Source organism: Mugil cephalus, chromosome 16 (assembly GCF_022458985.1).
Source record: "Mugil cephalus isolate CIBA_MC_2020 chromosome 16, CIBA_Mcephalus_1.1, whole genome shotgun sequence".
In the NCBI taxonomy this organism is placed as follows: domain Eukaryota; kingdom Metazoa; phylum Chordata; class Actinopteri; order Mugiliformes; family Mugilidae; genus Mugil; species Mugil cephalus.
The window spans coordinates 10,746,277-10,773,400 of record NC_061785.1 but is presented as its reverse complement, the minus strand read 5'-3'; the positions used below and the strand labels follow the sequence as shown (position 1 = coordinate 10,773,400).

Genomic DNA, 27,124 nt, shown 5'->3' with positions numbered 1-27,124 from the left:
GGTTAACACACTCATGTTTCTCTTCAGATCGTATAAATCTTTCGCCTTTTACTAAAGATTTCCGTGGAGAGGAACAACATGAGTTCATACTAATTTTTTGATGCCCTGCTTCGTGGGGCTTCCTAAGCATGTTAAGAAAAAAGAGATGAATATTGATCTACTATGACGTAGCTTTCGTATTTATAAGCGCTCAAACATTCTTATGCTGCTGTGTCATTCATCCGTGACAACAGGTCAGCATGTGAGATTACAAATAACCGCAAAGTGAACGGCACAGCCCCCCTAACGATGTGTTTTTTCCCCCTTAAAGTTTGCAAAGACACTATATTGGCCACTAACACTATGCTAATGTATAAATTGGGTAGAAAATGATACAAAAAAAGACCGGAAGGACACTCGTAGAGACCACATCATAGTTACTAAGAGACATAAAATAACCACAAAGAGACATAAAAGACACAAAATGGCTACACGACGATGCAAAACGACCAGGAGATTTAGTCAAATAGCGAGATATTCTCAAAATAGAGTTAAGTAGTAGATGTAGAGACAGTGGACAGTACAAGGGTCACAGACGTATGCAAATATGCAAATTAACTATGCAATTACGTACAAGAGAGTGCCTCTATATTACCACGTGGTATTAGGATGGCACAAAATAACCACAAAGAAACGTAAAACAACCATGGAAGAAAAACACAAGATAAGATGACAAGATGCTGCAGGCTCGACATGAGCTTACATGAGCTGTGGCTTCAGAGTTGCACCGTCACTGTGGGGTATATGTCGGTGAAGGAGTTAATCGGTGTTGCCCCACCCATCAACACACTCATGTTTCTCTTCAGATCGTATAAATCTTTCGCCTTTTACTAAAGATTTCCGTGGAGAGGAACAGCATGAGTTCTTTCTAATTTTTTGATGTCCTGCCTCGGTGGGGCTTCCTAAACTTGTTAAAAAGTAATGGTCTAGGTTCCGTTTTGGTGTTCCTGTTTGGGAAGATACAAGTATGCGAAACGCACAAGATAGCTTCAAGATAAAAAATATGTGAAACTGCTTAACAAAAAAGGCTAAAAAACATCCTGGAACAGATTTCCATAAAGTTCACACAAATGCAAACTATGAGATTAAAAATAGGGACAAAAAAAAATTCTACACAAGCTTTAAATGAACAAATGAACCAAACAAATCAAATAATCACAGAGCTTAACTAATGTCTGTTGCAAAACAAAAGATTTACGAGATTTTAAATGAGATATAAAGGAACAACCAAAGAAATAAAACTGTCCCAAAGCCCAATGACCACAAGAGATTAAAAAATAAATAAATGACCAAAATAAAGACGAAAATATGTAAAATGGCTACAAAAAGGTATTAAATGACCAGAAACAGACTCAAAGTGACCATATTATATCTACTAAGAGACACAAAAAACTATGTAAAAGCATGTAAAGTGACAGGAAAGAGACCTAAAATATCCATACGGGCCAAATAGATGCACAAAGACATGTCTCAAGGTAATAATCAGTCTTGTAGTGATATTATTAGAATCACTTCAGAAAAAGAGGAGAAATCGGGTGCAAATTAACTCAACTACTTTAATTTTAAAATTATATTAACATTTAAATCTAAAAATCTTTGAAAATCTATAAATTGCATTTGACATGAAATTCCAGCAGGTGGTGCACTTGCGCACCAAACACGGTTAAAGTGTACTTATTAGAAAATTCACAAACAAATCGAATCCCAAATACAAATGTATATTTTTTTGGATGTTTCACAGTCACGCTTCACGCTTACACGCTGACATGTAATCTTATGCTTCGCGTGTGAGTTTCATCTGCCTAAAATAAATACAAATAATGACTACATCATTAGTGGTACGCCAGCAAGCAGCTGTCTTTATTCTTATATACCTTTTAAATAACTATTATATTCTTGGCCGAGTGATTCACCGCCTGCGTCGCGTTCTGGTAGAACAGAGGTCCCGTAAAAAGAACATACATCACAAAACAGAATAGACCGGGAACTCCGGTTAAAGACTTCCCATTTTCTGTGGCTTCTGCAGTAATGAATCACCAATTGCCACTTTTGCTCGGCTCACATAGGCGCACAGAACAGGAAATGAGTGCGAGGCGGCGGATTGCGCTCTGCGAGTCGGACTGTGTTTAGACTCAGTGCAGCTTCAGCGCAGTTAGGACAGACTTCCAATGAAGGGGAATGTGTGGAAACAAAATACGGTAAGTTGGCAAATTATTATCTCCTACTCAGGCCTATGAAATTCAGGGATGAGATGTCTTTTGTTAGCAGTTTTCCTTATGAAATGAATGAAATAATAATTCGCACCAGCTTTCTGCTTCTTTTGTGAAACAATTTTGATCTGCCAAACTAAAAATTATATTCTGAAGTAGGCTATATGTGACTTGGAAAAGATTCAGAGAGCTAAGTAAAGTCATGTTACCCATTTACTTTTCATTTTCCATATTCTGTATTCATAATTACATGAATATATATATGCATAATTATACAACACTTATGTTATACAACACAATAAACATTTTTTTTTTTTTTACATCTGTTACAGAATGTAGATATTAAGATTCAACAAAATGGCTATATCAGAAGTTAAAGTTATACTTTCCGTATCTTAATGACCACCTGAAGGGCACTGTGTTTATTTGTTATTGTTGATATAATTTTGTCTCATGTAGGAGGAGGAGACAACAAAAAGCTGTGAATACTCCGAGTGCTTCATGAATAAAACATCGCCCGAAAAGGCAAACTGAGATTGCGAGGTGACGTCGGACTGACGCAGAGCCGAGGCTGGTGCAGGCTTCCTGTTTTGTGGCCGCTCGAGCTGCCTGTGAGTGAAGTTTAGGTTGATGTTGTTTTGCAGCAATTGGAAAGCAACTTCCTGTCTAGTTCTGTGCAACGAAGAGGAGGCTTTGTTCTCAGCCAGCCAGCCTTTGCTCACACTCTTAACCCGAACCTGCAAATGCAACAGCCTTTTCTTGTAAATCAGCTTTCTCATTATTAGCGCGTCGAGCGGATTACTCGCGCTCTCACAGGGCACAGGCGCCAGGGGCCAAAGGTTACAGGGGTTCCCTAGGCGAGGGCCTCGAGTTGAGTTGATAATTGGGAGTCAATCGAATGGCAACAAAGAGGCAAGACGATGACAAAGCGTACCTAAATGACCCCAAAAAATCTAAAACAACTAAAAAAGACTTGAATTATTGACGCAAATATGATACATGGATGCAAAAACCTGCAAAGTGGCTAAAGATTCTCAATATGACAAGTGAACAACCACAAACTGGCCAAAATTACTGCACATAACGCCTACAAAGAGACACGAGATGACCGAAAAGGGATGTAAAACATCCACAAAAGACAAAACACTGGAACGAAAATGAAAAAATTGTTCCAAAACCATGCCCAATCGTGACAAAACAAATACAAAACAAGATGAAATCACTACAGGAGATGCAAAATTACTCCAAAAATATGCAAAACAGCTACACTCTCGAGATTGGAAGTGCATGACAATGGCGTGTGAGTCACTAACTGACATATATATATATATAACGCACACTCAACATTTCTTCTGTTTTCCAGCTGCAAGATGCATCCACACTAAGCGAGGGGCCCGGCGGACGCACCGCAGCATGGAGCTCGTGTCAGTCCTGTATGAGTTCGAGTACAAAGCGAGGGACGGTCGCCTCGTGTCAATCAAGCCCGAAGAGAGTTACATCCTGGTCTCCAAGACCAATGAGCACTGGTGGCATGTCCGCAAAGACAAGCACACCAAGCCCTTTTACGTCCCCGCACAGTATATGAAGCAGCTCTCGGTAGCTGCCGAAGGCGGCCGTTCCCCCAATGAGCTGAATTCTTCTGAGAGTCCGTCACGCAGAAAGTCACTGGATATGACTAGTGTGAAACCGCCTCAAGCCACAAAGGCGAACCATGTGTCCTGTCAGGACTCTTCCAGGGGAACACATCGGTTCTCCACTTTTGGTTTCTGTGACGATGTACCAGATGTGAAGCCATGTGAGCCACTGAAAAATGCACAGACCGCCAGCAGCTTTGCACAAACTCTGGGTGATAAGAAGGGACACACTTCAACGGGAGGGACTTCGGTCACCTCAGAAACCCTAAACACTGAAGGCCTGTACGCGAGGCCTCATCCTGTAGCGAAGGTCAAAAAAGAACAGCCGCACAACTCGGTGCAGGAGGAGGCGGTAGTTCAGACTTTTGTGAATGATGGCGACGGTGATGACATGGATTTCCCTCCACCCCCCCCAAACACCTACGACACCATACCAGAGATAAACGTTACAGACTTTGACACATTTCCTGAGCTGCCTGAATTTGTCGATTCACCTGAGGCCTCGGCATCACAGCAGCAGAGGCTGAATCCAGCAGCAGAGGGGACTTTTTCTTCAGATGCACCGCACTCTCAGAAGGTAAGAGTCTCACGCAATGTTTACTCTTTGCTATGTTTTCTTTTTGCAATCTCCGAAGTGTGTCACTAAGGTGTCACGGACACAAGAGGGCGCAATTTCGTCATGTAACGCTTGCGGTGGGTTGCAGCGAGTGCGTGTGCGGTCCATTAAAATGACTCATGGGCTCATTGTATGATTGCTTTACAACACCCAGGCAAAGATGGGACCACAAAGGGGAAAACAGAATTATTAAAACAAGTTCATCTGTCCCACAGGAAAGCCATGTGCTGCACAAATGAGGATTATTTTATTTCACATTCGTCTCTGTTAATTTAGACTTGACTCTGAAAGCCTTTAACAATATACCAGTAATGCTGTCTTTTTAGTGGAGTTTTGTTTTTGTTTTTTAGCTGTGCTTTCAGGTATGCCTCATTTTGTTGTTGTAATCAAAACTCACTTGTTGTCAAATAAAACCTATTTTTTTTTTTTTTTTCACTTCTTGTTCTTAGGGGAACTGGAAAGAGAACTGGATGACATGCAAATCCCAGTTTCCTTATGACAAGGTTATATCAGGTTATTTAATTAACAGAAACCTAATGTTATGATAGTTCAGTCCTTAAGTTCTCTTTGTAAAATCTCAACCTGAATCTCATTAACTATACTTATTATATATACTGCAGTGGTATCTTAATATTTACTCATCCCAACTTAGGGAGTTTTACTGTAGTTTGTAGAACTAATCTAAAAGAATAGACATAGACTACTCTTGGGTGATTTAAACATTTTGTTTGTGAATCCTAATGGTGGAAAGCAACTTAAGCTTTAAAATAAATGTTGTGGAGGGAATAAAAACTACAACAGCTTCCTCTTACGTAGAAGAAGTGATATAGATAGTTTCACCAATGCAGTATTACTTTTTCAGTTCATTGAATGAAACCTGTTGCCGTGAGACCTGGTGCCTACATTACCCATTATACATTGGTGTTTTGGTTGCTCATGTAGCCAAATGTTTGTAAATAGAAAGAATCAGTACTGATGCGGCATTGCCTTCCAAATGCATTAACCTACATTACCCATAATGCATCTGCAGGCCAGATATTTATGTGTGGTTTTATATTACCAGTTTGTGTAATCTGGCTCCCGTTTGAAAAGATCAAAAGTGAAGTAGAACTAGGCACATGGGGATTTTATTCCCCACTTTCTTCCTTGCAAAAACTTAGTGCCTACATTACCCATAATGCATTCCAGGGACTGTTGTTTGGATGATTTTTGATAGCAGGAGCTACTGTAGCCTGGCTAATGTTTTTAGCATTTGGTAAAAGTTTTAAAATTGGTGTAGTAGCACCAGAAACAGAAATTTAACCAGTTTTATCTCTCCTGTACTTGGTTGTCAAAACAAACCCTGCTGCCTACATTACCCATGATGCTTCTATGTGACACATATCTAGGTGGACTTTTGTTGCGGCTTGTACACCCTGGTTAATATATCTAATATCTATATTTAAAATAGTCAAAACTGCTACAGCAGAGCCAGAAATACTAACTTTTTAAAGTTAAAATTATTATTTTTTTATTTACCACATTCATTCTTATGAAAACGTGCCTACATTGCCCACAATGCAGCTCTGGGACAGATATTCGGACGTGTTTTGATAATGGCAACAAATCTGTATGTCATTTACGGATAAAGTATATGAAATGAATCCAGCAGAACCGCATATCCTCATTTTATATCTCACATTAATGTCGAACCCTGCTGCCTACATTACCCATAATGCCTCAACGGATGTGGGACACAAGTCTTTTAATAGCAGCTAATGTACCATGACTAATTTGAGTAACATTTATAATTAAAAGAATGAATACTAACACAGTGGCGCTAGATACAACACCTTTTTGTTTTCACCAGGCATCACAACCGTGAGTGCCTACATTACCCATGGTGCAGCTCTGGGACAGATATTTATCAAAACAGATCAAAACAGCTAATGAATCCTGAAGTCATAGCCTTTAGTAGAAATGAGGAACGGGAAGGTGTCATGAGATGATTTCGTTTTATCTTTACGCCACCAGAATTTTTTTTTATTTTTAAATTCGTGGCCTAATTAATCAGTTGAGGGCAATTAATCAGAGTTTGCACAACTCTCTGAACTCTTTATGCAACTTTCCTCCCACACATTCGAGATCTGTTAACCTGATTGTTTACATTAAACTGAAGGCTGAATCTCCTTCTCAGTTTTGACATTTTTTTTTTTTTTTTGATCAGGACTTGGAACAACGTATCGGTTGAGTTCAGTGTCTCTGTGCCAGCTCATCTGCATATGAATAGCCGCCCGTCCCGTTCAATGGGAGAAAGGAGGTGTTCCTTGAATACCTCAGTTTAAAAAAAAAAAAGAAAAAGAAAAAGAGAAAGAAAAAGGGCAGCTTCAAGATTCAAGGTCTCAGTTTTGGTCAGCGAAAGTTTCTGAGGTAATCCCTCCTTCGCATTTAGGAATAAGTTGTTGAGCAGTCTAGGAGGAGGGTTGCAGCTTTAGGTTTTCTTTTTTTGTTTGTTTTTTTAAATGTCATCAGCTTCGAGGCTTGTAAAACGCACTGTGCTCCAGTCGATGCAGTAGCTCCAGAACAGGTTACAAACAGGTTGTGTCAGATGGGTTGGCCTCTCCCGTGGTGGAAAGGAAGGAGTTAATCCGAAAGGTGCCAGCCACTCCCAAACCTCCAGCTGCTACCTGCTTTCCCCACCACCGGTAGCGAGTATCCTGGAATTATCATTACGCGCACCGCAGGTCAGCGATGAAACATATGCGAGAGTTAAACTCGTCCAATCCGAACTTCCTCTGGATGTAGTTTGGTGACGTTTATAGACGTTGGCTGCAGGTAAGTTTCACCACAGTTTTTCCCTTTTCCTTTTTTTTTTTTATTTGCACCTGTTGCAAGGGAAAGTGGCGTCTGTGAAGCTTCTCGCCCGTGAAGGGGGTCTGATCGGGTTTTGCGCTCAGTTTCAGCCAAATGAGTGAGCCACTTGTTTGAGTCGTGTAATGGCTGCAGCCTCTCTCCCAGCGTACCCAGTGATTTTGTTTGCATCGCCGCACTGTAATTGCCAGCGCAGTTTCCTGCTTCCCTCCACGATTCAACCGTTTTCACTGCATTTCGATACTAGGATGGTTATAACTTGTCCCCCCCGTGGAAACGTGAATGAACCCTCCCCGTACACTTGTAACAGGACTTTAGATGAGCCAGGACCCCTCAAGTGCATCAATTCTTACCCCCACAATGGAGGGCCATCTCCATGGTGATGTGAGGGGGTCTGGCCTGACTCCCAACAAGCAGGGCTTTGGAGCTTTGGGTGCCCGTCCTGCCATGCAGTTGGCGTGTGTGCGCATATGTAATGTGCAGAACTTGCAATTAGCCCAAATGTAGGTCACTTAATATGGAGAGTGTGTAGGCTTCACTGTGGTCTCAGATGGGGCTATAAGGTTGGAAAGTGGAGGATACATCCAAAACTAGGATTCAGAATCTAGAGATAGTTAGTTTGAACTTGCAAAAGTTAAAATTCACGGTCGTTTTAATCTGGATTCTTGTTATTGTTATGCACTTCCTTTACGCTATGTTGTCGTCTTTATTGGTACTTTTATGGCACAAAGTGTGTCAGCGCTCTCCAAATAAACCTCCAAGCAACACTGATGAATATTTAACATATCAAAGCCCTTTATCTCTCAGACTTAAGAGGATTGTCACAAAAAGTCCAACGTTCAATTGTTTTTTGGCGGCTGCATTAAAGGTTCTGCACATCTCGGCGTACTTCCTTCCCATTTCTGGCCTTTTAAATCAAACATCTGAGCCAAGTGTGTCTATATTTGCGAAGAGAGTGTGGGAACCGTGGCTTCCCCAACTGCACGTCATCGGCAAGAGCAATTCCTGTTGTTCATCAGAACAGACAAAATTGAATGCCAACAAACTGCTCCAACAGGTCGTGTGGGTGTTTCGTCAAACCTCTCGGTACAGAACACGTGTCCATCAGGTGTGTTCGAGCGGGTGCGTGCATCGTTAGGTCCCTGGCGAGGGACAGTTTTCATTTCCACCAAATTTGGACGATGATCTATGTGCAGATAGACGGGTTATGACGGAATTAGCGCCTTCAGTCTCGATTTTAGGTTTTACAAAGTAGCCTGTGCGGTGCGTAGGTTGGGGCACATATATCATCTGAACTATATATGATGTGTTTTGTGACCACAGAGAGTTTAGAAGGCCTGGCCACAGTTGTTGCCACTTGACCATTTCCCTTAATTTTAAGCCAACGGTTAGAAGCGTGTTCTAAAAAAACAAAAAAAAAAAAAAAACAAACCTCAGTGCCGTTGTGAAGATAGTTCTGATACTTAAGTCTAACTTTAAACTCCAGTTGAGACTTATTTATCTGATCTGTGAAAGCTGTAGCCATCAAATATATTAACAACAAACATATTAAAAACACTGTTAAAGCAATGAGTCATTTGTTTGGATCAGGAAGAGCCGATGCAGCTTGAGGAATGGTTCGTTTTTGCGTGCATAGTTTTGTTTTTATCCAAATAGTCTGAAGCGTTTGATGGATTTGGTGAAATGACGGAACTAAGCAGCAATAAATCAAGAGATTAAAGGTGTGCCTTTTAGTTTTACACAATTTAAAGGCTTGACGCTGTTGACACTGAAGCACTTGTACTTGTACAGGCCCAGACTTATCAAAGCAACATCAGGCAATTAATGCAGGCGGTGACATTATGACGTGTCTTGGCCCAAAAAAAAAAGTTGCCACTGGCCAGCTAACCAGCTAAATAAGCGCTGTATTTTCTGTTCCTGCATGAAACATCACAATGGTCTGTATTCATATGGGAAACTGGAAGAGCTAAGATTTCAACGTTTCATCATAACAAGGGTCACAGAGACTTGAGCAACAGCCACTCCATCAGCAGCGAGGGTTTATTTTTGTCTTAGCTCAGCTCTGTTGGCTCAGTTAAAATGATGCATCTAATTCACAAACTTGCCACTTAAGGCCCAGACAGAACAATCCGACACCAAAGGTACCACCAGCGACAATAGCAGACGTCGCTTGCGTTAAAGCCAAAAAGTTGCTCTAGAACGTACCGCAAAGACAAGGTTCTGCACATGCATTAGGGCAGTGGTTCCAAACTTGGGGTCCGCAACCCCCCCAAGGAGGGCGCATGGGATCACGAGGGGGTACACCAAAACTTGTCTGTTCTGAGCTCACCATCAGTTTTCACCAGTTTTTAACCAGTGTTGCGTACATATATGTTTCATGTATAGATGGAACTGCATAATACTCCTGGAGGTCCGATGGTGCGTCTGTTTGTGTACGGATTGGGGGGCCCTCGGCTTTTCTTACAAGATACAAGGAAAAAAGGTTGGGAACCACTGCATTAGAGGGATAACTCTTTATATACAAAGGCGGGAGCAGTCTGTAAATCTTAAGAGGTGGGAGTAGTTAGGAAGATGCCATTGGACACGCCACCAAAACCAATGGATAGTATGTTTCTGACACATACTTAGAAGAAATGGTTGGATACATGTTTGCATACATTGCGTTAGATTAAGCAGAACGTCTGGATTTTCTTGGCTTTCATTTTTTCAAAGACACTCAAGAGACATGCTAAGCTAAGCTAAATCATCTTTTGTCAAGAGCCGCATTAGTCATACTCTCAGGAATGTCTTTTGTGTCATCTCGTAAAATGCGTCTTTAATGATGCGCCTGATTGCAGCGATCCCATCATTTCACCATTGTGTTCGAGGGCGAGCACAATGGTGTTTTGCTTCAGTCATTAGCGCCGAGCAGAAAGTTCTCAGCACTGAGACGCCTTGAATGTTTAAGACGAGCTTATTTTTCCCCCTCATTTTTTTTTTTTTTTTTTTTTGTATTCTTACTGTTGATATATACGAGGTCTAAATGTCAGCGTGCAATCTCTGCAAACACAGTCGGGTTTCCAGTTCAGTTTCTCCAGAGCATTGCAACACAACCGGCACTTAAATCTTTCTCCTCCTACATGGAAATCATTTCACCTACAAACACAGAGTGGGAGAGATCTGTCACGAAAGGAGCTTCATCAGCAGGGTTTTGGACGTCGGCATGCAGACCTGGGCTGATAAGGAGCAGAGCGATAAGCTGATGGATTCCACATTGAGCATTTCTGGAGTCATCCCGAATTCTGGGCCATGACGAGTGTGATGTAAGAGAGAGCGGAGCCAGATTGATTCAATAGCTCAACTGTGTGCTTTTGTGGCGTGATTTGGGCCCCAATTTGAAACCCCATTGTTTGATTGGATGAGTGCTAATGTGGTTAAGTAATCAAGGAGATTGCTGCTTCATGCATTGCTGAGGGCAGAGGGTTGCCTTCTCCGCGCTGCAGGATTTTGCCCCCGTTGGAAAAGTGGTTATTATCAACACGGCAGTTTGAATATGTGTGAAGGAAAACAAAACCTGAGCAAACAAAAACTGCACTGTTGAACGTAAACAATACCCTTCACCAGAACAGGAAGCATATCTCAAAAATCAGGCCATGTGTTTTCAAGGTTTTTCCCTTTTCCTCGGCACATTTGAATGGCAAACTATCTTGTTAATGGAAAATTCGCACTGCGACTCTCAGAGCCTGAAAGCTTTTATGTCAGTAATGTACACTGCCCTTTAGCCTCAAACCTGTTTTGTGATTAACCCCAACCCAAAAACCTTGACGAAAATAGCCGCCATCTGTCTGCATCGCAGCTAATGTTGTCCCCTGCAGAAGGAAGTGTTGATTTCACAAGTGTACCCAGCCTAGACTTCCTGTTTCAAGCACTCATCCTCGTGGATGCTGCAGTTTTGAATATTAGCTGCTCCCCCTTTTTCACTGTGGGAAATTATTGCTTCCCCTTTTTCCTCTTTAGTGACACTTACTAGAAAAGGGATGAATACTGTACAGTTTAGAGAAGCTGCCACACGTGCACAAAGAAAACACAGCACCATTTGGTATCTGTTTTTTTTTTTTTTCACAACCCTATTGGGCATGTTTTTTTATTTTTTTTTTTATTAAAATGCTCTGTTTCCATTGCTGTCATTTCCTTCTCTGTCATATGGGCGCGCAGTCAGGAAGTAGGTTGAAGTGACCCGCAGAGCTTCTGTTGCTCCCTCTATCTTACCCTCTTGTTTTCTCTTTTCTGCTTTTGTGCGCGCACGCAGACAGTTAGCCTTTACCCCCCTATCCTGCTCACAGGAATTCACGCACAGGCGCATAAAAGCACACACACACAGACACAGACACACAGACACACAGACACACACACACACACACACAGACACACACACAGACACACACACAGACACACACACACACACACCTCACGCAGTCCCTTCCTGCTGCTATTGTAACAGAACTCATAGTTCTCCTTTCTGCCTGGGCTGCAACTGTCACAGCTGCTGCCGCCGCCGCGAGAGGAGGATGTGTGGGTGAGGGCGGGTTTCGCGAATGCTCACCTCTGTCCCATCACAACTCGACTGAGCGTTGAGTCGCTCGGCGTCCTTTTTCGCACGTTTGGGAAAATATGCATTTTCTAGACAGAACGACATAAACATGGTGGACATGTACTCCAGGGTTTGGTCGAGTCACCAGGCCAAGCAGGGCTTGACTCTCCCGGTGGTCCCTCAGGTACGTGATTTCACCTTTTACTTTGTAAAAAAAAAAAAAAAATGTCTGTTTCATCCGTCACTGTTCGTTTTTAGATTTATTCGCTTGTGATTACAGTGCTTCCTGTTTTGCGTAAAACGTGTCTCTTCGGCGCTTGTTTTCTTTTCCTGCGCCGTGTGTAGTGGACGCCCTGCCTTCATGAGCTTCAGTTTTTGTGTTGTAACAAATTTGATTTATCTGCTACTGCTTCCGTGTTGACATCTGAATTTTGAAGTTTTTCTGCTGTCGATCGTCATCATTTCAGTCACCTAGCTTGTAGGGTGGGGGGGGTGGGACCGTGTGAGTGTTTTCATCACAGCCACCACATCAGAGCGCTGTAGTAGATCTGTAATCATATGCAGATCCACTCGTTTGAAAGTTGAAAGTACAGAAGTGAAAATCAACAAAGGAGATTTTGTTCACGTGTGACCTAAAAAAAATAAAACATAAGCTCAGTACTGAAAGAAGTATTCACTCCTTGTAAATAAGTACACAGAAGTGTTGCCAGTGAAACGCATTTAAAGTAAGAAAGAGAATGAGAGTCTTTGTTTTAAACGGGTCACAAGGTGCATAGGTGGAAAGTCATTTTATTCTCTGACACTTACGTTTCCTTAATCCAATATAAATCATAATCTTGTATGTACAATCTTAGAAAGTAGTAATAAAACATGATGTGCTGCCGTAGTATTAATAGTACAACAAGTTCTTTGACTTGACACTACATGCTACTGTTCTGGCGGACTCCTCTCAAAGTTACAACAGTCTACAATGCGTTCGCATCAGAGAGTTTACTGATGCAACTGCTTGTGTATATGAAGTGATTTTGTTTTCACTGCATGTAGTTGTGTACTTATTCCAACGTGGCCGTTTCCCCGATCAATGATACACCTCTTTCATTTCCTCTCTCTGTTTGTTTGTGTGTGTGCGTGTGTGTGTTGGCGTAGTGTTGTTGAAAATCAATCTGTTTTGGGGTCAGTTGTCTGGCTGCCCGCATTCAGCTGCCACGTGACGATGTGGAGGTCAATGGTGAGGCGGTTTCTGCAAAGCTATCACATTGACCGTCGTCATGCAGGAATATTCTTCTCAGCTCGCGTGTTACGTTGGGCAGCTTGTTTTGGGATCCAAAACTGAGGCACAACGGTCGTGGTGGCACAACGTTTAAGTCCTGCACGCAAATGCAGAGCAAAGAAAAGGGAAGAAGGGCAGAAAATAGCTCATTTGATGGTATTTTTATGAAATGATTTGATTCCGCTCGCTAATTATATGCAAGCATAATGTATATATATATATATAACTGTTTCAACAGTACAGTGGAACATTTTAGCTGGAATTAACTCTGGTTACATTAAAACGGTCCTCTGTGTGTGAACTTCGCTCTTAAAAATAACATTTTCCTGAAAATAAGCGAGAGAAAGATCTGCTTGTGTACCTCAAAACAACAAAGGTTAATGCAAGTTTCTGTGCGGGAATTACTGGAAAGTGAAACTACTGGAAATGAGGTAAATTCCAGTGAAACCTGTTAAAAAAAACAGTTTAGAAAGGTTAAAAAGCCTTCACCACAGCTTTAGTTTGATACCTTTTTTAAAGTAAATCAAACTTTAAGGACTGAATTAGACTTACATGACTTGATGAGGTACAAGAAGAACATACGTTTCTATTGAAATTCTTCAAGTAACTGCTGTGAAGTGAAGGCAGTTTGAGTATTTCACAAGTATCTGCCCCTTTGACGTAGAGGAACCTGAAAAATTAGCGGTATAACAGCAGTGGTGTTAGCTTAGCTCCAGTTATAGCACCATATATCATAGTGATGGAACAGTTACAGCAGACACATGCGAGTCTTAGGTCTTAAATATAGATCAAGAGGTTAGCAATGAGACATGAGGTAGATAGACTGTAGCAGGAGACGGACTGCACTTTTATATTCGCCGCCGTGATGTCATATGAGCGGCTGTTCAGGGTTATAAGTCGCAGGAGGAGTAGTCGCCCCAGTCGAACAAAGGTGAGGAAAAATGTTTTTATTGTTTGTTTTTTTTTGTGGCAGAGGCTATTTAAAGTGCAACTGTGTCAAATAGTTTCTGCAACGCCGTTGCGTCAGGACACTGGGAACAGAGGCAGCCTTTCACCACATCCAGCGTCACTGTCATTGGCACTCTTCAAGCAAATTAGTTGTCATTGCCGGATCTGTTTTGCATGCCATGTTCCTGCTAACGCGGCGGGTTGAACCATGCGCATGAAAGTGCCATGGTGTGGAGGACATGACAGCTTCCCTTTGACAGAGGCAATCTGAACGTTCTGGTGACACCGACCGACGGCCTTAAATTCAGGACAGGACGAGAAGCCGTCCTGCAGCGGGAAGTTAATGTGTCATGATAGTAGAGAAGTTTGACCTCGTTTTCAGTCATCTGTTGTTTGTTAGGTAGTTACATTTTTATTTGTAATCCAGCACTTTGAAAAAAAAGTGAAATGAGCACACAGTAGCTTGGCAGGTGATCTCCTCTGGCAGCAGGGAATTAGTGCCAATATGAACTCTGGGCATTGTTTTGACATTTGTGCGCGAAGAAATGAAAGTATAGAATTGGGTATTGATCATCGCATGTGGGAGGAACCCCTCTGTGGTGTGTGCATGTGTTTTTTTCAGCTGTGAGCTGCTTCCTGTGCTCTTTAAGATGCGGAAGACTGACTTATAAAGAGCTATACCAAGAGCAGCAGGCTGAAGGCTGCTGCTTTACACTCCTCGACTCCACCTTCATCTTGTGTTTACATTCTAAGTCACAAGGCTACAGTTTGAAACACTTAAACTCCAGTTTCCACTTAAAAACCCACCTTCACAAAAGCACAAGCACTGTAACTTTATTCCTTGTACCGAAGAGCCACCTGTACATGCCCTGACTTTCTCCATCTGAATTTCCCTTCCGCAGGTGGAGAATGAAAATCTCCGGTCAGCCGTGTACGTAAATGTAGCACAGCTCCGCCAGAGCATCTCCGAGTCTCCCCCCTCGGCTCCCTCGTCCTGCTCTCCTTCCGGCCCTGACCAGGAGGAATGGGAGGTGCATGTTGACCAGGACAGTGGACAGGAGTATTACTACCACCCCTCCACGGGGCGCACCACCTGGGACAACCCCTTTGTAGATTCCCCCACGGACCCCGAGCCGCCGCCGCCTGCAGAGCAGCCCCGCTCCCCCTCCCCTCCTCAGTCACCTGCCCGTTCTCTGTCCACCGCCTCCCCCACTGCGTGGACCTCAGACTGGGAGCAGCTGGTGGATGAGACCAGTGGTCGCCCTTACTTCTACAACCCAATGTCTGGGGAGACGTCCTGGGAACCTCCAGAGCCCCTGAGCCCGTATCCCACTCTCATGGAGCCCATGAGTGTGCACAGGTTTCACGAGGACGGGCCGGTAAGGACACGCCTGGCTGCTCTACTTAGCCTCTCTGTCTCCTGTTTTAGCTTTACCCAGGGGAAAGCTGTAAATACAGTCAGCTTTTAATGGAATTAAATCTCCCGCACCTACATAGCAGACAGGACTCATTTTCATTAGGATATCTCACAGCCAAAGCCCAGAACGTCCCCAGCATTAGTTCCCCTGCGGTGTCGGCACCTTTCGACAGACATCTGTTTTTCATCTTGACGGACTAAAAAAAAAATCTTTTGATAAACCATGTCAAATTAGGGCGCGCTTCGCTCGAGATCCCTATGTTGCTGCACATTCGCAGCAGTTTTTGTTCACGCCACAAGCGGCAAGTGTCCCCATTATTTCCCCTTGAGCTGCAGGATCGGCACTAATGGGCCGAGAAAGAGTAATGCTTCGAGGTCGCGCGGGTGTTGGCGACTTCTTTTTGAAAGTCACAGAAAAGTCGGGAAATGATTCAGCTAATAATGTCGTTCAGTCGCAAGAAGCAATACATCAACACACAGACACAGACACACACACACATAAATGAATTGAGAGTTTGTTGATGACTGTAATTGTGTCATTTTGGATAAAATCTCTTGGAAAGACTGATGTCACTCTGAAGCTATAGGACTTAGCTGTGCTTGGTCAAGAAATACTCCACATAAACCCACAGTAAAACCACAAAATTAGCTCATCAGTGAGTGTTACAGGTCAACTTTGTGATCTTTAGACATAGCCAGGACAACAGTTTACCCTATTTCCAGGCCCTATGCTAAGCTAAAGTAAGCTAATCTAAATAAACATCTTTCTCAGACTTTTAACCTCTCATTAAATAAGTAAATACTGCAGAGTGTAGCATCTTCTGAATGATAATGATCCACAGTAGGTTAATCAGAAGTTGTAAGAGGACGTTTGTTGGCTACAATCTGTATGAACAATTGCAAAACCTTACTACAATATCCACTTCTCTCCAGCCTCCTTTACCCGAGGAGGATTACCCCCCGGAGGATTACCCACCTCTGGATCAACCAGAACCTGAGCATGAGCTCCATGCCATGGGACCCCCAACGCTCCCTAAAGAGTACGCCCTCGGCCACGCGGGCCGGACCATAATCCCGCGGGCCGCCCTGGACCGCAGCACCCCGACCGGTTGGAACCTCAACGTGGAACCCAATGGGACGTGGGTGTTCACCAGCGAAAACTCTCCGGATCAGGTACACGCGTCCAGTCCACAAAGTTAAACTAGCCCGCAGGACGTTTTAATGTGTGTTGGTTGGGTTTGTGAGGAGTTTAGAAAACGGCTGACAGCTGTTGGAGGCTGTGTGTTTGAAACAAAGGCTCTGACATTAAGAGGCACATTCCTGCACAGCAGTCACGATGTTTGTGTGATTGTTTTGAAGGCTAATAAGACTGAAAGGGCAAATGTTGGTCCTCCGTCTGTCATGAACCAGAGAGCCATGCTAAGAATAGAGCCTGAGAGAAAATGTCAACTGTTGCACACTTTCACATCCATGCACTTGTTTTGTCACAGTGTCAAATGAGGGTGATCGTGTAAAGTGATTAAAACCTTCAGAGCTCTCAGTGTCTGTAGCTGGGTTTACATGGAGCCAAATATTCCGGTTACAATCGGTTTAGAAGCCCAAAACCGATCAGAAGTCATGTAAATGGTGAATCGGAAAGACGTCAGCTCTGTTCAGTCTGGGCATGCTTTGTCTTGACATAAATAACTCTGAAAGAAGTAGACATTACCGCACGCTTAGGCGGCGGAAAAAATAGAAATATTGAACTGTGTAAAAAGGTCTATCAAAAATTAATTGAAGACAAGATAGACCGGGGTGTGGAACAAATTCAGGAACCGCTGGAAAACCTTGAAGCCCGGCTTTGATTAGTCTACACAGCACAATAGCAAAAGAGGATATGACTCCACAGACTTTGCGAATCAAGCTGTTGCTTTAATGATAAAAGTGTAACAACTACTATGCTGATCAGACCAGAGACCGCCATCTTTGATCAGTCACATGACGTTTTCACGAATCTACACATGTCTGTAAAAATAGCCGTTCCGGTTAAAAGTAGAGGTACGTGTAAACAATGGATCACCTCACATGTAAATGGTTGACCTGAAGCCTTCAGTCAGGAAAAAATCAGAAAAAAGTCTCCATGTAAACCCGGCTCATGCCTTCAAAGTGTTCAACAACTATACAGGCAACTCCCAATGAAATGGTTTTTGTTTTTATAAGCTGTGTTGGAGAACAAAGCATTAGCAGTCATTTCAGTTTCAGTTTGTGTGTGTCAGCGAAACACGTTTCTCTAAGAAATCTATGTTGTCCAACAGTGGATCAAGTCTGTGGACGATCGAGGGCAGACCTACTACTACCTGAGAGACGGCTCCAAGTCTCAGTGGAGCCTGCCTGAGGTAAAGATCCCTCTCTGCTTCACAACCTCACGTTGAAGTTCGTTGAAGTGTGAAATGTTTGTGGTTATACACACATAAATGGGGGAAGAGGTTTCCACTTATGTCATGAAGGTGTGAAATTGAGTAATTTGGAACATGATTCCAGCTGAAAAGCAGCTTTACACGTAACGCGTACTTGTTGTCATCCGCTACGTTTTCGCTTGTGTTTAGCTAAACTAGCGGTTTGTCCCTCTAGGCTCCCGTCGCTTATGGTCACTCCAGGATGGAGAACGGCGTCGAGAGTGACAGCGTGTCGGTCATCAAAAACTGGAGGCACACCATGGGGCCTGCTCAGTTCAGCTCTGGCCAGGACGATGGGGTACATGCACGCTAATGTACACGCGTATGCACCACACGTCGAGGACGCATCAGCCGGCTTAAACAACAACAACAACGTCAACAATAAAAAAAAAAAAAAAAAAAAAAAAAACACAGTCAAGCAAAAGTAGTGACTCGCTTATTTAGCAAGGCAAATCGAATGCCGTGCTCAGAAACTGGCCGAGGACATAGATGCAGGGGGAGGGATGTATTTGCACAAACACCTGGGAGTTCCTGGATAAAAATACGGGCTCGCGCTGTGTTTCACCAAACAACTGCAGTGAGCCCAGCACTGCCCAGCACCGCCCAGCAGTGAGCGGTTCAGTGGTTTTTTGTTAGAGGGCACAGCAGGGCTGGAGTCCCCTTTAATGAAGCTAAAGGTTTCGAACCAGGATATACAGGCACGCTTCAAAAGTGTTCAAAAGTTTGGGGACAGGATGTGGTGGTTTTGTGCATTTAGCAACACAACACAATACAATTTCCTTTTTTTTTTCCTCTTGTGTTTGGATGTAGAACATGCAGCACAGAAAATTATTATTTTTTTTTAAAAAGTATTATTGTATTTATTATGGTTTATATTAAATGAAGAGGGACAATGAGGATTGTTAAACATCGCTGTGGATCGGCCAGATTGTCGAAGAAGTTAGGATCCGTTTAGAGTTACAAATTACTGTAATGAAAATATTAATGTGACAAAAAAATTACATTCATTTTACTATATTAAAATGTGGAATGAATAGTGGAATGAAATGCAGGATATTATCAGTTCTAACCAAATGTAAATCGTAAACAAACTAATGTATCCAGCTCATAACGATCTCTCTTTACTATGTAGATGTAGATGCTCTATCGGTCTGTTTTCTCTACCTCATGTTCTTTTTTTTATCTACCTGTCTCTCAGAGGTTTGTCCCAACTCACAAGAGGAACACGTCAGACTACAGCAGCGACAGCTCCAGTACAGGGAACTCCCCTGAGACGCAGCATAACGTGAGTGGAACTTGTCCGGTCCGGTCTGATGATACTAATTAACTCCCATCTGAAAAAAAAAAAAAGAATATTAAGCAGTGTGATCTACACCGAGTGTCTGAATGGTGTTCTGTGTCTCTCTTTCAAGGCCTTTGGGTTTAAACCCTGGAGAAACCCTTATTATCTGACTTCGAGGTGGCTGCGCTATAACGTGGGTTGTTAGTTTGTTGAGCGGTCACCTTCAGCTTGATCTATAGATAGCTGTTGTCTATCTATGATGGGTACGAGGTGTGACTTTAGATCCCCCCCCCAAGGAACATTTGCATGATTTCATTTCCTGCATCTGAAACCCACCTGTTCTCATATGGTACACAATGTATTCCCCCAGGTCTCACTCCGAAATGTGTTTTCTTAATCATTTTAAACATGAGACAAGCCAGGACGCATTTTTTAAATTGTTAACAAGTCCCGTGGAAATTTCACGGGCTATTTCTAAAAGATGAATAAAGCCACAGGGATTTGTCCACCGATTTGTCGGACCAAGGTTTAAAGCCTTCATTTTGGCATTTCTTTGTCGTCATGCTGATTTCTTTGGAGCCAGTAATTTCCATATAGGAACAACACAGAATAACCGCAGAGGAGCGAAGGGTGGATCTAGAAAGGCTTGCCAATTACGCCTGACCAGACACGTCAATAAAGTCAGCCACCCTTCCCACACCTATCTCCGTTTGAGTCCTCAAACAAATCAAAACTAATTTCAAAAAGGACCTACAGCATTTTGATCAGAAGAAGCGATTTATTTGTTGTCAAAGGTCGTAGTAACTCTACTAACTGTCATAGTATCTTTTGGAAATAAATGTTTAGGCCTTGTATTGTATTTGGATACGTTTTGAATGCGAGTTTCTTTGAGCCAGGGAACAGCACCTAGTGGCCATCATAGTAATTACACTACAATCCACTTCCTTACAGGTGTCTTCTCAGACTTCTCAGATCCAGGTGCTACTTCAGTGAACAGTGAATTGAAGTTTCTGAAAGTCATTGTTCCTTCAGTACCTCACACACTTTTGTATTGATCTCACATTCACCATCCCCCAGTTGTTCACTAGCACACCAAATCTAAAAATAGCCCCTAAACAAATGAGATGAATTAAACGATAAGTCACATATATATATAGAATATAAGTAAGCCTTTTTTAAAAACTGTTTTATAAGATTTCCTTCCATCTTTGTTAGTGCACACGTCCAAGACATAGGTGTGAAGTTATTATTCAGAGCGCGGTTGTCAATTTCAACTCAGCTTTATTTATATAGCACATTGAACAACGGCAACAGCCGAGACAAAGTGCTGCACATGGATAAAGTAAGAGCATAAGACATAAAACAATTAAAAGCAATGGAACAATAAAAACAACAATCTTTACAACAATGGAGAATAATAGAAACCACTTAAAGCACCAAACAAGGGCAGACTCATGTGTGGATTGAAAGCCAAGGAATGAAAATGGGGTTTAAGACGAGTTTTAAAAATGGACAGTGAGGCGGCTTGTCTGATGTGCAGTGGCAGATTGTTCCACAGTTTAGGAGCAGCAACAGAAAAAGCTCTGTCCCCTCCGAGCTTCTGCTTGGGCCTGGGCACCTCCAGGGGCAGCTGATCAGCTGACCTGAGATTGTGATTCTTTCAAGGAATTTACTGACAATAACAAAAAGAAAAAGGGTAGAAAATGAAGTAAATCTTCAGGACGTGAGGCACGCTGTAATAAAATGGTCTCTATGCAAGCACTGATGACGTTTTTGTCCAACATAGTGGCCTGATTTTTGTATCCCTCATGTCATCACATACTTTCCACGTTAGCTTATCGTTTGCAACTAGTCCACGAAGACTTACAAAGATCTTTTACAACTTCAGGTGCAGAACTTGGAGAAAGCTGGAATACTCAACAAAACTAAAGTGTCTGAGAATGGGAAGAAAGTAAGGTAAATCAAAATGGTTTATTTTTCTCCCTCTCGCGTTTCAGCCTTTTAGCGTGAGCACGTTCTGAGCTATGCGCCATTTCCCCAAAAGCGTTCCACTGCCTTAATTTTTCTGTGTTAGCTAAGGGTATGTCTCCCGTTTTCAGGAAAAACTGGTCGCAGACGTGGACGGTTCTCCACGGGGGAGTGCTGACTTTCCACAAAGATCCAAAGTCTGCAGCAACGGGGGCCTCGGTATGACACACACACTTTGTATTAATGATAGAAGCGCTCTGAACATATGTGCCAGGGTCAACTTTTTTCTCATATGACCTACACTCAGTGCCATGTTTTAACACCTAAGAAATAAAAGGACAGACTAAACTGGAGTTTGATGTTGCTGTTCCTTCACCTTGGTATTGAGTGACAGCACAGACAAGCCCTCGGATTGCGAGCTGACAGCGACAGTGAAGGCTTTTGTTTAAGAGAGTTGACTTCCTGGAATGTGGTGGCGTCGGTTTCGTAAACAGCTGGATTTTTTTTTTTTTTTTTCCTCAGAACAAGACCAATCAGATTGTTCCCGAGGTCACGGTGGATTTGAGAGGAGCGACGATTGCCTGGGCCTCAAAGGACAAATCCAGCAAAAAGAATGTTTTAGAGGTGTGCTTGTTTATTGGTACATGGTTTGGCACGTTGGACTGCAAATAATATGTGCGCTCATATTTCCAGGACTTTTGGCTACATGAAGTAAACAATGATGTCACATATTCATTGGCTGCACGCTTTGAGTATTATATCAGTCGTTCTCTGTAATCTATAATACTTTTTTGTGCTTCAGTTAAAAGGAAAGAACGGCGTGGAGTTTCTCGTGCAGTACGATACAGAAAGCATTATCAATGACTGGCACAAAGTCTTAGTGGACACCATACGGCAACTTGTAAGTACTTGCATTGTTCGTAATAGATAACAAAACATTATCAGAATTACACCGTAAAAAAGTAGCGTATTACTCTAATTGTGTTGGGTCTTTTTATGCAAATGTATATGGAGCCAAAGCCAGTAAATGGTTGGCTTAAAGGCTATAAACAGAGGACTTAGGGTCATAAATAAACATCTCTTATCTAGTACTAATGCAGTATGGTATGAAGTCGCATAATAGAGAAGCATAAATAACTGTCTACTTCACTTGACTTGAAAATAATACTTTGTTTTAACAATCAATTACATTAAATATACCTGAGAAAAGATTTTTTGTACAAATTGCACATACAAAATTCTTTTTTCATTAGGTTCAATTGAATAAATCTATCAATATTGTTCAAAATGTCTTGTTTGATCAACTTTGTTTTGTTTTTCACACCGCCATTGACCTCTTTTGGTTTGTTTCCGTTCGTCAGGAGTACCAGGACCATCACTCTGAGGAGGAGGATGGAGACTTGTACGAAAAGATCGGCAATGTGGAGCGAGAAGACAAGCCTGGACCCGGCGCCGAGAAGCGGAGAGGTACGTCGAATGAAACTACATTTTTTTTCTTTTTCTACTGGAAAGAAACTGTGTCATGGATGATGTAATAATTTTGACCCAGTTAGATTTACCGGGCCTGTAGGGAGCTACAATTACAACCATTTCTCTTTTTAGCCTCCAAGCCGGTTGTTACGCCCATTTCCAGCTCCGCAGGAGACACGGACCCCAAGAAGGTTCGAACCAAGCTGATGAAGTTCCTCATGAAACGTCCCACGCTGCAGTCTGTCAAAGAAAAAGGCTACATCAGAGGTAACCTCAAACAAGGATGTACTGTATCTCTGCCCAAACTTTGCCTGATTTGAATAGGACCAGATGGGAAAATCAGCCTAAAAGTACGTCCTGCTTGCCAACCACTGAATACTACTTTTTTTCTGGTTGCATGCACATTTACATTTACATTTACATTTGTACAAGTCCGCCTATCTCCGATCTTTTCTCTCCAGCGAGGAATGAAAATATCATGAACCATAAAGGTCAATAACGTACATCAAAAGTGATACTACTGTATCCAGTACACAATAAATGGGTTATTGAGATCATTATACAGAAAGAGAAAGATTCAAGTTCTAAAGAGCTAAAGTGTCTCAGTTTAAGGCTAAAGTGACTCAGTATAAGGTTATCTAAAGTGTCTCTTTTTATAGTTAGCTAAAGTGTCCCAGTTTAAGGTTAGCTAAAGTGTCTCTGTTTAAGGTAAAGTGTCCCAGTATAAGGCTAAATTATCTCAGTTTAAGGCTAAAGTATCCCACTTTAAGGTTAGCTAAAGTGTCTCAGTTTAAAGTTAGCTAAAGTGTCTCAGTTTAAGGCTAAAGTGTCTCCGTTTAAAGTTAGCTAAAGTGTCTCAGTTTAAGGCTAAAGTGTCTCAGTTTAAAGTTAGCTAAAGTGTCTCAGTTTAAGGCTAAAGTGTCCCAGTTTGAGGTTAGCTAAAGTGTCCCAGTTTAAGGTTAGCAAAAGTGTCTCTATTTAAGGTTAGCTAAAGTGTCTCAGTTTAAGGTTAGTTAAAGTGTCTCAGTTTAAAGTTAGCTAAAGTGTCTCAGTTTAAGGCTAAAGTGTCCCAGTTTAAGGTTAGCAAAAGTGTCTCTATTTAAGGTTAGCTAAAGTGTCTCAGTTTAAGGTTAGCTAAAGTGACTCAGTTTAAGGTTAGCTAAAGTGACTCAGTTTAAGGTTAGCAAAAGTGTCTCTATTTAAGGTTAGCTAAAGTGTCTCTATTTAAGGTTATCTAAAGTGTCTCAATTTAAGTTTAGCTAAAGTGTCTCAGGGTAAGATTAACTAAAGTGTCCCAGTATAAGGTTAGCTAAAGTGTCTCTGTTTAAGGCTAAAGTGTCTCAGTATAAGGTTAGCTAAAGTGTCTCAGTTTAAGGCTAAAGTGACTCAGTATAAGGTTATCTAAAGTGTCTCTTTTTATAGTTAGCTAAAGTGTCTCTGTTTAAGGCTAAAGTGTCTCAGTTTAAGGCTAAATTATCTCAGTCTAAGGCTAAAGTATCCCACTTTAAAGTTAGCTAAAGTGTCTCAGTTTAAGGCTAAAGTGTCCCAGTTTGAGGTTAGTTAAAGTGTCCCAGTTTAAGGTTAGCTAAAGTGTCCCAGTTTAAGGTTAGCTAAAGTGTCTCTATTTAAGGTTAGCTAAAGTGTCTCAGTTTAAGGTTAGTTAAAGTGACTCAGTTTAAGGTTAGCTAAAGTGTCTCTATTTAAGGTTATCTAAAGTGTCTCAATTTAAGTTTAGCTAAAGTGTCTCAGGGTAAGGTTAACTAAAGTGTCTCTGTTTAAGGCTAAAGTGTCTCAGTATAAGGTTAGCTAAAGTGTCTCTGTTTAAGGCTAAAGCATCCCAGTATAAGGTTAGCTAAAGTGTCTGTTTCAGGCTAAAGTGTCTCTGTTTCAGGCTAAAGTGTCTCTGTTTAAGGCTAAAGTGTCCCAGTTTAAGGCTAAAGTGTCTCTGTTTAAGGCTAAACTGTCTCAGTTTAAGGTTAACTAAAGTGTCTTGTTTGTAGATGTGCGACAGAAACTGCAATCTGCCAGACCATTAACCATGGACTGTTAGCAGCACCTCTAAAAATAGGAATAAAATGATAACGTTTGTGGAAACTTCCCACACATTTCATGCTGTTAAAAGTTCTCTGCTCCCTGCAGAGAACGTGTTTGGTTGCCATCTTGCCACGCTGTGTGCACAAGAAAAAACCACAGTGCCTGGTTTTGTGGAGAAATGTGTTAAAGCGGTGGAGAGGAGAGGTAATCCTTGTTGTTTACATCACAAATGAATAATACGGAAGTCTGTGTGCAACATAGCAGCTGATCGAGTGGTGCTGATGTGTTTCTTTACAGGTTTAGACATCGATGGGCTCTACAGAGTCAGTGGGAACCTCGCAATCATTCAGAAACTCCGCTTCAAAGCTGATCATGGTAAACTCGACCTATATTAAAAAAATCACCTTACCACAGGGATAATACTGTATTTTGGACTGCAGCGCCCCCTGCTGTGTTTTAATGGCGCATGTCCTTGTTGTGTTTAAACAGAGGAACTGGACCTCGAGGACGGTCAGTGGGAGGACGTTCATGTTATCACCGGAGCGTTGAAGTTGTTTTTCCGAGAGCTTCCCGAGCCACTTTTCCCATACAGCCACTTTAATAAGTTCATCGCGGCGATAAGTGAGCAACTTTTTGAATCCGTTGATCAAATTCCAACAAACTTTTGAATATTTGTTAATAATCTTTAATTGTATTCACTGGTCATTAACCTTTCTTCTGTTTTTCTAGGAATTCCTGATTACCATTCAAAGCTGTCTTGCATGTATGAGCTGGTCAGATCACTTCCTGCTCCAAACCACGACACCATGGAACTTCTTTTTGGGCATTTGCATAGGTTTGCGTCATCTTTTACTTCTGTCCTCAGTGGTTTTCACGCCATAATTTTGCATGACCCACTCTAACACATTAATAAAACTGAATTTAAATTATTTGAGAATGTTAAATCGATCCTACAAGGAATCATATCTACTTCTTTTTCTGACTATTATGCACTTTTTTTGGATGCATTCAACATTTTCATTGTTTTATTGTGTTTTATGAAAATGACCTGAAAATTAATTAATTTACTGATAAATTAACTACTGTAAAGCTCAGTTTATTAAAAATTGTTGGTTCCTGGTCTAGAAATAGGGTCGTCTTGACTTTGCGGCTCAAAACAATTTGACTAACAAAGGAAATCAAAAAAAAAATATTACTTCTTCTGACATTATTTTGTTTATCTGACAGGGTCATTGAATACGGGGAGGACAATCGTATGACCGTACAGAATGTGGCAATAGTGTTCGGTCCGACGCTGCTTCGGCCGGAGATGGAGTCGTCAAACATCGCCATGCACATGGTCTTTCAGAATCAAATAGTGGAGTTCATCCTGAACGAATACGAGCGTATCTTCCACTCCAGCTAAAGCAGTCTCAAGCCTCCAGTGCAGACCCGGACCAACGTGTGAATGTGTTCAAGTTATTACAAGTGCTTGCTTTGTGTGCACGCCTTCAGCTTCAGTGCAAGGTTTAAAATCAAAATTCTTCTGTAAAATAAGTTAAAGGGGCCGTCAAGTTTACCAGATTTATCTGTGGCATCTTCAGATCGTCTTTGCTGAGGATATTTGAAGCGTGTTTTGTCCAGAGTCTCTGCATTGGAGGCTCAATGTGTAGGAACTATCTTTGGCAGTATTGTAAGATTGGAAGTCGAGCCACGGAGGTGTACACAGGTGTGGTTTCCTGTTTCAAAGCTACTGAGCTTTTTTTTTTTTTTTTTTCTTTTGGGTGGAAGAAGGACTGTATAAAATTACTCTCACTCCCACAAGTCACTTTCTGAAGAAGTTTTATTTTTCATTTTAGTCATTTGTTTTGTTTATTTTAATAGAACTCAAGTCAAACTTGGCATTAATGCTCTCTTTAAGAAACAATCAATGATTGCTTCTTTTTTTTTTTAGAAAACATGTTTAAACTTTCATGTGGATTCAAAGTATATCACACACAGTAATAGCTAAAATTTTATTCTAATATTGTGTTTGCTGTTTTCAGTCAGACATCCAGTCTCACTTTTACCCATGATTTTATTGTAATATAGAAATGTATAAAAAATAAATATTAATACATCTTCCTGTGAAGTAGACAATGACATAGAAGTATAGATTATTTTCCACTGAACTGTAAAAACACAATGTGTTGATCATGCTGTACTTGAAGAAACTGTAAAATAACACCATAGATATATTAACAAGTGAGGCATTGTTTGACAGCGTGTGGTTAAATTTGTCTGAACTTAAAGGTGGATTATAGAAGAGATATATGACCTGTAAATAGAAATAGATGGCATATTTATGCTGAAAGTTGGTGAAAAGTTATTCCATAATAAAATAACTTTGTTTTAAAAAACAA

The 27,124-nt window shown here is 41.6% G+C and overlaps 1 protein-coding gene and 2 non-coding genes across 4 annotated transcripts; all 3 read left to right on the top strand.

Annotated features, from left to right (window-relative positions):
- The first annotated feature begins 7 nt into the window (after nt 1-7).
- Nucleotides 8-120, top strand: LOC125023068. The gene has a single exon (XR_007114530.1). It is a non-coding gene; the product is annotated as a U5 spliceosomal RNA (small nuclear RNA).
- Nucleotides 121-825: 705 nt separating this feature from the next.
- Nucleotides 826-939, top strand: LOC125023069. The gene has a single exon (XR_007114531.1). It is a non-coding gene; the product is annotated as a U5 spliceosomal RNA (small nuclear RNA).
- Nucleotides 940-2,115: 1,176 nt separating this feature from the next.
- Nucleotides 2,116-27,124, top strand: arhgap27 (Rho GTPase activating protein 27). 2 transcript variants are annotated; one of them, XM_047608587.1, is made up of 20 exons: nt 2,116-2,237; nt 2,709-2,860; nt 3,613-4,460; nt 15,040-15,516; nt 16,488-16,727; nt 17,849-17,929; nt 18,165-18,287; nt 19,188-19,274; nt 19,402-19,464; nt 21,160-21,227; nt 21,371-21,458; nt 21,762-21,863; nt 22,042-22,140; nt 22,601-22,706; nt 22,842-22,976; nt 24,849-24,947; nt 25,041-25,118; nt 25,233-25,364; nt 25,473-25,578; nt 25,971-27,124. In XM_047608587.1, exons 3-20 carry the CDS (start codon nt 3,663-3,665, stop codon nt 26,146-26,148), a joined length of 3,060 nt encoding a protein of 1,019 aa, XP_047464543.1. In that variant the 5' UTR covers nt 2,116-2,237; nt 2,709-2,860; nt 3,613-3,662; the 3' UTR covers nt 26,149-27,124. The 2 variants fall into 2 exon arrangements, with proteins under 2 accessions (XP_047464543.1, XP_047464544.1); XM_047608588.1 differs by lacking the exon at nt 19,402-19,464.

What these genes read in the sequence shown, in the direction of transcription:
- arhgap27 (XM_047608587.1), top strand. Translation starts at nt 3,663, where the DNA reads ATGGAGCTCGTGTCAGTCCTGTATGAGTTCGAGTACAAAGCGAGGGAC. An exon ending in GCAAAAAGAATGTTTTAGAG is followed by an intron (nt 21,864 to 22,041) that starts GTGTGCTTGTTT and finishes TTTGTGCTTCAG; the next exon opens with TTAAAAGGAAAGAACGGCGT. An exon ending in TAAAGCGGTGGAGAGGAGAG is followed by an intron (nt 24,948 to 25,040) that starts GTAATCCTTGTT and finishes GTTTCTTTACAG; the next exon opens with GTTTAGACATCGATGGGCTC.